Source organism: Orbicella franksi, chromosome 3, assembly GCF_964199315.1.
Source record: "Orbicella franksi chromosome 3, jaOrbFran1.1, whole genome shotgun sequence".
In the NCBI taxonomy this organism is placed as follows: domain Eukaryota; kingdom Metazoa; phylum Cnidaria; class Anthozoa; order Scleractinia; family Merulinidae; genus Orbicella; species Orbicella franksi.
This window is the reverse complement of record NC_138147.1, coordinates 30,322,759-30,334,631: the sequence shown is the minus strand read 5'-3', so window position 1 is coordinate 30,334,631 and position 11,873 is coordinate 30,322,759. Positions and strand designations below refer to the sequence as shown.

The window sequence follows — 11,873 nt, the reverse complement described above, 5'->3', positions numbered from 1 at the left end:
ACATGAGTAAAGACAATTATAAATGACAAGCAGCTTTTATTCACTTTACTACGAATTTTTACCATTATGAAGTATAAAACTTCGTTAAAAGACGCATGAAACCTGGCATTTAATTAAGTTGTTGTTTAATTTGAAAATGTAAAATAGAATTAAAAAACACTGAGATCAAGTCCAGTTCAAGGCTAAATTTTATTCAGGCTTTCTATACAGCTTGTTTTTTAAAAAATTCAACTGGGAACGTCTATTTCATTTTCAGTAGTTTTAAAACTTACTAGTTACAAGCTCTTTTGTTGAGATTTTTTAAATTTATTTTGCAAAATGAATTATTTACTATGATAAAATCTTTGTTTCTGCTCATTCATGTAATTCATATCTTGCAGTATTCAAACTATTCATACGAAACATAGGTTTCGTGAAGAGATTCATAAACTCGGATCATTTTATTCATCAGGTGACAAGCCACAAGGGCGTCGAAACTCTTGTCCATTTTCGTGGATCCACTTGTTAGACACTGAAAAAATAACGAAAAAAAGTGAGAGGTCGAGCTTTAATGTTTTAATTTTTAAGAATTCTCACAATATTCGATGGGTTCTTTGTTAACACTTGCAAGTGTTCACTTCGGTCATCTCGTACGAAACAACGTTGATTTTGACGCGAACTGAGCGTGTACATCCACCGAATTGAGCATTTTTCCGTTGCCTGGCTACGGTAGTACAATAGGTTCGTCCCAGGAACAATGCAAAGCCATTTAAAAGACGCCTAGATTCAGCAACGCTGTTTCTTTAAACTGAGACCGACTGCTTGATCTATTGGAGGAAAAAGCACCAGTTTTAAGAACAAGACCTGTCTTGTAAAATTGACTAAATCCAAGGGGATGCTTAAAAGAAGAAAAATTAAAACAAGAAGGTCGCGGGGGATTATGGTGAAGGAAAGTGGACCATCTGAATTCTTTTCATCTTGTCAACGGAGAAGCGACTGGGAACGAGTCTGACGCGCAAACAAAGAAGCATACGATTCTTTTCGAAAGCCAAGGTAAATCATCTTACCCCATTTTGATCCAACAATGACCGGACAACCAGCGTGTCTTGTTGATCCGTCCGATTCACCTGACTTGAGGAGGTTGAACCAAAACGCTGCCGTACCCTGTTGAAAATAAAACAATGAAAGATTTTTAGTATATCGACGAACTTGTCCATGATGGTGGATGATCGAACGAAACACGAACGAACGAACGAAACAAGTCTCCAGCGCAAAATCGCCTTAGTCTGTGTTGCAGGCGTGAATGAGGAGGGAGTAAAGAAGCAAAAAACGCGGGGAAGAAGGGGAATGACTGCCCCTCCGTCTATCCCCGCTTACTCTCCCCCCCCCCCTCTCCTTCCCCCCTCCCCCATTTCACGCCTGCTACGCAGGATAAAACGCCTTAACTGCTATTTGATCCTGTCATTTATATTCACAACATGTTGATAAGCCTACCTTTTGAGGTTCAATGACTGTCTCTGCATCCAGAAATACTGTGGAACCACCTGCTTCTACGTCAGTCATCTATAAGGACACACAGACACACACGATAAATCATTTTTACTTGTCTCGGGTGAGAGTGAATGTTGGCCACTCGTGGAAATTAAGGTTAGTAAGGGTTTTGATATAATAAAATATATCGCAAGTCCACTTACGTATATCAACACTGTGGCAATCCTATTGCGCATGCCCATCTGGAAGATAGCTGATTTTTCGGACTGCCGTGTGAAATAAGAAATATACAGATTTAATAAAGTATATTAGCTTTTGAGACTAAAACGTGAACGACAAACTTGAGGTTAAAACTTGACGTTTCAGCATTTACCCTAGCGTGATCCACGTGGGGTTCGTAGTGACCGGCAATACCGTAATTAACAACCTAACAAGACAAAAACAACAGATAAATACCGGCAAAAAGCTCGGATAGGAATAATATCAAAATTTAGCATATTAGCCTGTTTAGTCATACAGTATTATCTAAACAAGTTAAATGCTTTTCGAGCAAGCTTTCTGGACAACACTGAAAGGCAACAGTTCCCTCTTTCTAACCGAACACAAAAATTAAATCTTGGGGCTTGATGGTACAGAGCGCGAAGATTTTAGCGTCACTTGTTTCCTTCGCGCTGGGGCGCTCGCATCGTGCTACACACGCTGCCCGCTAAACCCCCTGTACTGCGGTTAATTCCGGTACAGTTCACTCCCGATAACTCGAACCCCCGCTAACTCGAAGTAATTTTCATTTCCCTTCAGGCCATTTTCTATATAATTTTACCCTCGATAACTCGAACTCCCGGTAACTCGAACCTTTTACTATTTCCCCTGAAGGCTTGAGTTATCGAGAGTCGACTGTACATTCAGGTCTGATAATCACCTGTAGCGCTTCACTGTGGCGACTGGCAGTAGACAGACCTGTAATGGCTTCCAACCTTCGATTTAATCGCATGATGGGTTCTCCTTCTTCATCATCTAGCCAGCCACTGTAAAGAAAGTTAGTTTAATACAACACGAGTTTGTTTTATTCGTAAAATACTAAGTAATGCTTTTCACTGGATCCAAATAATTGAGGGTTGTGCGCTAGAATCTATCATCTTTTTTATACGGAACAAAATTTACACGATCGCGTTTCGTCACCACTAGAAGCGTTAAAGACTGAACACACTGCGAAATACTGTGAACGGGAAACCTTTGACGATGAGGGATAATTAAACTATAACTAGAAGACCCGTCGCATAAATGTTGCCTAAATTTGAATAAAAATGACGTTATTCGCCCTTAGCCTCGTACTTATGTTTCCAGACAAATATACCTTATGCGAAAGTGCTAGTGGCAAGGCTGACCGTACAATGACGTCACAAGTTTCTCAACCGTCTCTTTTTGCAAATGTACTAACCGTGAGCCTTCTCGTACTACGCTCGCACCCAGTTCTCTATTCCGTGTCGGCAAAATATTGATTTATGTCAATGCCGATTATCACAAGTTACATGACTGAAGAGATCTTGTAAAACTGTTTTGGCCAAATCTAAGGGACATATTGTAGATCTAAGTGAGCATATGAAAATTATCATAAATGAGAACTGCGGAGAGGGACGTGAAGACATGATTGATCATCGCAGTTATACACAACTCTACTGAGCAGTTGTGAAATTAAAGCTTAAAAAAATTCAGGCTTGAACGGGATTCGAACACACGACCTTTGCGATACCGATGCAGTTCTCTACCAACTGAGCTACCAAGCACACTGGGAGCTGGTTACGTTATGAACTGCGCACATAACTGCGATGATCAATTATGTCTTCATATTGTAGATCTGCTGAGAGGCCCACATGGACGGTTGGCCACGCCGATAAAAGTGTAATTGTTTACAAAATTTTTCAGTTTTGACTTTCTATACCTCTTACTAATTCTATAATCTGCAAATTCCAGATTTCCCGTGTTCCTGTTGGTGACAGTGGCTCTTTCAAGCTGCATTAATGAAAGAGATATACTTCATCACACTCAAGAATAAACTGGGCGACAATAGGACTGTTTTTAGTTGGCCCGCCTCAGTTAAACGTATTGCTTTAAAAAAGCACAATCACTGTATTTTGAGTTATTTTGGCCACGTACAAAATTACCTTTAACTTGGAGGAAACCTGAAGAGAATCGTTTACTAAGAGAGAAAAATATCAGAGACAATAATATACCATAAAGAAACTAAGATGGTCAAGGATAGAGAAGGTTGACACGGATTACAAACGACGAACTTGAAAAATTTACATAAACTCAACTTTTCAAGATCAAGTTGGTTATTCCTGCCAGGTAGAATGTACCTGCAGAAGTCAAAACTGCAGAAAGCATTCTTAACCGCAGTCTCTATATTTCCCAGTCACAAAATAGTCGTGAAGAGAGACCCTGATGGCCTGGGTAGGAAGTTAATGTTGCTCAGAAACCCCGAGAGCCGAACAATAATCCCTCATGCTTCCGATTCATTTGGGGAGCAGAGATGGCGTAGGGATGAGAACGCCCGGCTGGATCAAAGAAGGCGGCCCTGGTTTGATTCTGGCCTAGTGTCTGATGTGGATTGAGTTTGCTGTCAGTCCGAGTGTTTTTCTCCAGGCACTCCAATTCTCCTCCCTCTTAATAAAACCACCGTTTACAAGTTCCAGTTTTACCAGTATCCTGCACGAAAACCAGTTAAGGTAATGAGACTTGCTCCTCCTTAAATAAAGTGTAAGGCTTACAGTTCAATATTTTATACTATATATTTACTTAGGTTATTAAGCGAAAGAATTCTGACTCACCCTAGGAGCTGCGAGGTCCTTGATAAATTCAATGTCTTCATCCCTGATAATGTCGTGTAGGAGATATATGTGAGGATTAAGACTCGCTATTTCAATTTTGACTGGCTTGATGGCAAGCAACGGATGCTTGTTGTAGTAATAACATGTTAACTTATCCAGTTCAGATTGACTCTGCGGAAATACGAAGAGGATAGAGTTTTAGTGTATACCGAAAAATCATTCAAATACCGTTGTTTAAGTTGTTGGCTTATCGATAGTTTCTTTCTTTCCATGGACTGATCTTAACCCCCGGGGGGATACTACAGTTTGAATACGTGCATATACAAATGTATCTCCTACACTACAAATGTTTGGCCAAGTTCGTCCAGCATTTATGTTAGAGACAGTTAATCCGAAGAGACGACTTGTCCATCTCAGACCATTTATCCATGTGGTATAAATCCGGTGCCAAGACGAATTATGTGGACAAATTCGTCTTCCAGAGTCAAAACGTTCTGACACAGATTAGCTGAAGACAAAATTGGCCCCATATTTCGTCTTGGCACCAGAATTAATGCACCTTTCAATGTTAAGCCGCCGGTGGGGGAGGGGGGAGGGGAGGCCGAGCAAAGGCGGGGGAATTTGAACTCCGATCATCTTTTCAGTTCAAATGCCCGACCCCCAGGAAAATTAACCTTGGTCAAAAGAGCGCAAATTCCCCATCCTCTATCTGGAAAAAGGCATAGGTATGTCCAAAAAAGAATTAAACATCAAAAAGTTGTAAATAAAAGGCTACAAAGCAACAACTTCAAAATGTAACGTCTGTTTAACATAAAAATGTCACCTAATTTATATTAAAATTGTGACGACTGCCTAAACTTATACGACTAAACAAGACAGAAAACATAGAAATTCTTATCACGACTAATGTCCTACATCATTGCGACATTTTAATTACTCACATTTTAAACAGAAACGATGATGTTTAACCGTAGGAGTAGTGTAGGCCCGTCAACCCTTTTTTACACGGCGCGGACCGTCGCTATATCGCTTTTTCTTATCTGTGTCAGTAACGGTCGACTGTGAACAAAAACCTTTCAAAATTAACCTATCAGAGGGTATATTAGATCCTGGTATACCGAAACCACCTTTTTGTAAGTTTACCCACAGTCGTTTCTTCGCTTTCTGTCGCCGTGCTTTTCCCCTGTATATTTTGGCTTGGCTTTTTTTGCGCTGCACCCCAACTAACTAACTAAATGCTACACTAGAACACTTTGTAATTAGTAGCACTTTCTAGATCTTATTTGTATTAAGTTAATTTAAATTTTAATCACTATTCATAAGTATATAATATGTAAATGATTTTATGTAAAATTAGGGAGGGCCATATTGTAAACTACTGGGCAACCAGTAAATTATGTTACCCTCGTGAAATAAAGTATTTTATTTATTTATTAACTGATTGCCTGGAAGAGGCTACAACCCAGGTTATGCGACATTCCATGAAAAAAAGAAAGAGAAAGTCATATTCTAGTTTAATGGTGGTCATGGTTCTAGGAACTCTTTTAGTGTCTACTGACTTGTCTCTTCTGCAGAGGTTTGAACGTTCGTTTTATAAATCCGCTGTGCGACTCGAAGTGAGTGCAGGCGCAAAGTCGAGCAGATCCCTTACGCAACCCTGCGTTTGCACTCGTATCGCTCAGCGGATTCTTCCCACCAAAAAATGCCCCTTTTTGAGCCTCCGTGGAGGAGCTAGAGAGTTCACTGATCACATTTGGGCACGGGCCCGATCGTGCTGTACATACCCTATTGGACTCGCCCCTGCAAAGTCGCTCGTAATGTAAGATAAATTCCTGTTTTGGTTTAGGCTTGTCAGTTTCTTCAGACGTCTCTTCTTCATGTGCTTCCTCTTCTGCTTCTTCAAGATGTTCTCCTTCTTCCATCATACTTAGTTTGCTTTCATAATATGCTTTGTTTTGCTGGGCTTCCTCATCATTTGGGTCTATATAAAGTAAAAATTGCAGCCCTAGCCTAAATAAAAAGACTTCTCTTTAAAGGCTCCTAGAGCCACTAGGTGCTGAATCAACTCTACAAAGTTCTACATGGGGAGACTCCGCCTCGAGATCCAATCCCGTACCCTTTTTGACAGAAAAGGTAATAACTCCTTTCGTCTACCTTTAATTGAGAAAAGGTACCACTTTCACACACTTTCATAACTGGCTTGTATTATGAATAAATCGCCAAAAAAGGAAAATGGCGGCTTAGAAGGCCTTAGGAATGAACAATAAAATGAAAACAGTATATCAGTGTTAGGCACAATGTTATTTGCGTGTAAATTCCAGTAACATACCCTCCTCAAGGATGAAATTTGTGTGATTAAGAGCGCTTCCAAATCTACCTGTCTAAAAATGAACAGAGAAATTGTTCCTTAATATTAAGTTAAAAAACCTTTTATTTATGTCATTTATACTTCGTACTGACGTTGGGTTTTAGAAGCTGACTGGTTATTTGTAAGCTTTAATTAGGAAAATGATCTGTAATCATTACTGAAGACGTGAAGCTCGTCTGGGAAATAAAAATGGTTTCTGTGCGTCACTACAAATCAACTACACCACAGTTTGATTAAAAGTGATGATATCGTCTCGTCTTCTCTCTGTCACACCAGAGTCATACCCAGTGGCTATTTACGGGTCAGATTGGATTGTTGCAAAGAGAAAGCGGTCTGGTTTGAGTGGAGCACGCGAGGAGTTATGGGATTCTTTGACCCTTCCATTATACCCAGCGCTTCCCGAAAATGAAAACACGCAAATAATAGCCAACGGCTACGAGTCTCCGAACACATAAATCAAAGAGAAAAATCAAAGGAAGACCCCATAAAACTGCTCCTTGAGAGGAACTTAGCTCGCGGAAAACTTCTGAATCAGTGTCTCGTTTCCACATTGCAAGACTATAGAAAAATAAGACCGTCTTTCTAGTCCCCTCACCTTATACTCTGTCCAAATCAAATATTGTAGTACGTCTTTGTTCTTCATTCCTTTACTCCTGTCCAACGGACTCAGTCGCCTCCACGCTTCCGTAAACCAGCCATAAGCTTCCTCGTAGTGTTCCCAATGATCATTAATGTGACCCAGCTCTAAACAATGGACTGTTCTCATTTCGGGGCTTACAGTGTTGTCGGAGAATTTTCCACTTGCAATCTTCTCGGCGCTGATGCGGTAGACATCTTGAATGCGTAGAATTGCTAGCGCGCAGCCTCTTAAATCTTGTTTTCTTGGAAATGACATGTTGTGTTCTTTAATGAGTTCACGAAGTTCTAGAGAAGAGTCAATTTGACGTCAGAACAAGAAAAATAAGTGCTTACTCTGCAAAATAACCACTTGGATCAATGTACTATTGATAGTATTAGTCAAATATCTTGTTCATTGTGTGAATAGTATATATAGGGAGTTTAAGAAAACCACGACGGCAACGGGAACGTCGCTAAACAAAAGGTTTAATGAGCAGGACAATGGCTTTGCACCGCCACGTGCGTTATAATTCTTGGTACATTATATTTCTTTGCCGTCCTCTGCAAAACAACAACGTAAAATGACCAAATTCTGCTATGGCTGGGGAACGTGAACCAATATTGCATGGAACTGTTTTGAATTTCTATTTCAAATTAATTTATCGCTGTGTCCCAGATTCAGTTTCGTGATAGTTCAGTTTGACTGTGTGAAACAGAGTAAATTACTTTACAGTATCTCGAGATTCTTAGGCAGAATATAAGATAATTTTTTTAATCCACGTTGTCTTCAGCGTCGCCGTCGAGATCACTTAAACTCCCTAATGTGAAATTGCCCTGAAAAATCGCTAAGTTCTTTCACGTCCAAGCAAATAGGTTTTTCCGTTTCTTTTCTCTTGATTACTTTCGTGAATTTGTAGTTTCCTGTACGAGTTTATAAACTCATGATCAACCTTTGTTAAAAACATTGTGCCATTTGAATGGATGGGAGCGCACTTTTCCCAAAGTTTAAAGCTATGGGTTTTTGCAATAAAACGATTTAGTCAAATATCTTGTTCATTGTGTGAATAGTATATATAGGGAGTTTAAGAAAACCACGACGGCAACGGGAACGTCGCTAAACAAAAGGTTTAATGAGCAGGACAATGGCTTTGCACCGCCACGTGCGTTATAATTCTTGGTACATTATATTTCTTTGCCGTCCTCTGCAAAACAACAACGTAAAATGACCAAATTCTGCTATGGCTGGGGAACGTGAACCAATATTGCATGGAACTGTTTTGAATTTCTATTTCAAATTAATTTATCGCTGTGTCCCAGATTCAGTTTCGTGATAGTTCAGTTTGACTGTGTGAAACAGAGTAAATTACTTTACAGTATCTCGAGATTCTTAGGCAGAATATAAGATAATTTTTTTAATCCACGTTGTCTTCAGCGTCGCCGTCGAGATCACTTAAACTCCCTAATGTGAAATTGCCCTGAAAAATCGCTAAGTTCTTTCACGTCCAAGCAAATAGGTTTTTCCGTTTCTTTTCTCTTGATTACTTTCGTGAATTTGTAGTTTCCTGTACGAGTTTATAAACTCATGATCAACCTTTGTTAAAAACATTGTGCCATTTGAATGGATGGGAGCGCACTTTTCCCAAAGTTTAAAGCTATGGGTTTTTGCAATAAAACGATTTCCACTACTGAAAATTAGCGAGAATGTATGGTTTAATTTAGAATTGTGTAGCTCCTAAAAATCTTTCTAAATTCTCTTCCGGCAACTTCAATTTCAAACGCTTTTTAAGTGTGTTCGTTTTTTCTCTGTTTACCAGCCAAGAGCTGGTACCTGAACCCTGAGGTTTATGTTCACCGGCGGTTTATAGCGTGCTGTAACGCACGTGTTTTTAGGGTGTTGTGGACCGGCTTGAGTTAACTGGTCATAAAGAGCTACAAACAAGCAAGAAAACGAAAGACAACAATTTAATTACGTGGTACATACCCACTAAATTCGGTGTTTGTGGCAATCGTTTTGATATTCATAAAATAAAAGTCTGACACTAGCGAGCAAATTCGCTCTGACTATGTCACACCTAGCTGATAAATTTCGCACTGGCTATATCAATAAACAAATTTTATTCAAAGCGGTTTATTCAAAAGTTAAAGATTAAAAATCAGCTCTAGTGTATAACTTTATAACAACCTTATGAGCAACCTTTATGCTTATTCTGCAGTTTTGGTGGCTCACTGGAACAGAACTTTGATCACACACCCTTTAAATTATAATTAAACGGAGCAAGCGTCAATGAGATTTATATATACCTCAGGTTCATTTGTATAAATATCTGCGTTCTAGTCTGAGTAGCACTCCGTTTGTTTTTAGTTTTGAGGTAAGGTTTCTTATCGTGAATTTTCTGTTCAGCTTCTATGCTTTTGTAAGGTTGTCGATATATATACATATATATTGTTTACTTTTGTTTCTTAATTTGGTCGAAATCGCAATTAAGAAAGTAAACTTATTTATTATATGACTGAGAAAATGACTTCATTGTGGTTGGCTGAGAGCAGGCCAATTTATCGTTAATTCTTAATTTGCACCGCAATGATAATTAACGCGCGCGTGTTTGCAATATACTCAGTCATATAATAAATGAGTAATCGTATGAAAGCTCGAGCAATTAAGCATTTACATTACTCCTGATATCTGAAAATTCTTTCAAATTGCACTCGCCTAGAGGCTCGAGCAATTTTGAGAGAATTTTCAAATATCACCAGTAGTGTAAATCGTATTCATACGATTACATACACTAATAAAAATAATACCGTAATGCGACAATCGCAACAGTGACGCTCTCAGAAAATACTTCATCAAGACAATTCTATTTTTTTCTACCTACTATCTTAAACTCCACATAAACAGCCGGAGAAGTTAAATGTGTCTGCTGCGAAAGTATATTGAGATAATGTCAGTAGTTACCTAGCCCAATGGGGTCTCTCTCATCCAATTTATCGAGGATATTTCTCCACTCCGTTAAGAACCGCCACACGAGCAAAAATGCATTCACCGGGTGCCCTAGAAACACTTCAATGTCGTCATCTTTGAGAGACTTCACATGAAGTTTGACATCGTTTGCCAGCCGCTTCAACTCTGTCGGAGCTGCAGGATTGTGATGTAAATATTCCTCCAAATAAGAACCGAACGTTTGCTCCATTCGCACAATGTCGGTCATGTGAGTCAGTGCTAGAAACACCTCTGATTTAGAAAATGAACACATGGCGACGATGAGAAAAAAAGTGTTTAAAATCACACAGAATGGAACCGCCATTTTTCTCACTTCCCGATGTACAAGTAAGGTTTTCAAGAGTGACCCAGTGACGTAACAATAGAGCTCAACACGTCACATCAGGTACCAGCCGATCACAACTTGTTTCTGAGGGTCTCAATGGGGTACGTGGTCTCTTTGACAGTTGACGGTTAAAAATGATCCGTTTTGACGGTAGACGATTAAATTTTCGGTCAAATCTGGGACATTTGACGGTTAATATTGGCTTGCTAATTTGACGGTTGAGGGGAAAATAAATTGCGTTTTAACGATTGGCGATCAATTGTTTGGCCATTTGACGTTTACCCCATTGAGACTCTCTTTGACTGCAACCGATGCAAAATTCCAAACACAACGCTTTCTGTTGTTCAGGCAAAACTTAAACTTTGAACAAAAACAAAAATTTTGTACCGAGATTATTTACATCGTATTGCAAACTTCTGTGCAACTTTTTAAAATATCTTCTCAAAAGAAATTATTTCTAACAACAACAAATGTCGAAAACTGATTTTGAAGGTTACTAAAACACTTGAAATTACTGGTAAAATGAGACTGATGATGAAATTTTACCTGTGTTGGCACAATAACTCTGAACTTTGAAATTTATTTTCTCAAGTTTACATGGGAATTTGTTTTTGGTGTAATTTCAGGCAATTATTTACATCTTTAGATTTTAGAAAATGCAAAAAGGACTGTAATTACTTAAAAATTAATCTGATACAGGTTTTTGTCCATTAAAAACTAAAATTGCTCGATTTCCTATCGGATTTTGTCTTAATCGTTTTTTTCGAGGGTAGAATTTGCCGATATCATAACCATAAAAAAATCCAACAATTAGCAGTTAATTGAAAGTCCAGTAACCATGGTAACCACCTGTCCATGTGTATTATGGTGCAACACCTTGTAATAAGAACTATCTGAAGTTGTAAGTAGTTAATATTTACGGGCGGAATAACTGGCCTGCCTATGATGGAATAGCCATGAACCGCAATGAGCTCATTGGCAGCCAATAGCGGTTTAGGATTATTAAACAAAATATTACATAATTTGTTTAGAGACTATAGAACATACGCAAGTGTTTTGTAAATTGTTCTTCGGTTACGCCCCAGGTGGTGGGACATCGGATACCACTACGGCCGCATTGGGTTACATATTCTGGTTATGTTCTTGTTATATTCTTGGATTAAAAGGCTAAAGTTGGTCCTAAATTCTGTGTACTGTTGATGTCTCTGGAGATAACGTTCCTGTAACAGATCCCGGCCTCTCTTCAGCCAGAGAGTTTCTCCA

At 39.0% G+C, this 11,873-nt stretch overlaps 1 protein-coding gene across 1 annotated transcript; it reads right to left on the bottom strand.

Annotated features, from left to right (window-relative positions):
• Positions 1–35: 35 nt before the first annotated feature.
• LOC145481929 (prolyl 4-hydroxylase subunit alpha-1-like) lies at positions 36–10,844 on the bottom strand. The gene is made up of 12 exons (XM_081460504.1): positions 10,241–10,844; positions 7,262–7,590; positions 6,628–6,679; positions 6,083–6,279; positions 4,299–4,469; positions 3,410–3,480; positions 2,390–2,495; positions 1,844–1,897; positions 1,674–1,736; positions 1,474–1,542; positions 1,047–1,143; positions 36–511 (listed from the first exon to the last, which is right to left on the bottom strand). The coding sequence occupies exons 1-12, from the start codon at positions 10,587–10,589 to the stop codon at positions 441–443; spliced, it is 1,629 nt and encodes a 542-aa protein (XP_081316630.1). The 5' UTR covers positions 10,590–10,844; the 3' UTR covers positions 36–440.
• Positions 10,845–11,873: the final 1,029 nt, after the last annotated feature.

Bases quoted from the DNA above. Each gene is read 5' to 3' on its own strand.
- LOC145481929 (XM_081460504.1), bottom strand. From the start codon at position 10,589: ATGGCGGTTCCATTCTGTGTGATTTTAAACACTTTTTTTCTCATCGTC. The intron at 2,496-3,409 runs GTATAGAAAGTC...CTTTCTTTACAG, and splicing joins GATTATAGAATTAGTAAGAG to TGGCTGGCTAGATGATGAAG. The intron at 1,144-1,473 runs GTAGGCTTATCA...TATTTTCAACAG, and splicing joins CAGTCATTGAACCTCAAAAG to GGTACGGCAGCGTTTTGGTT.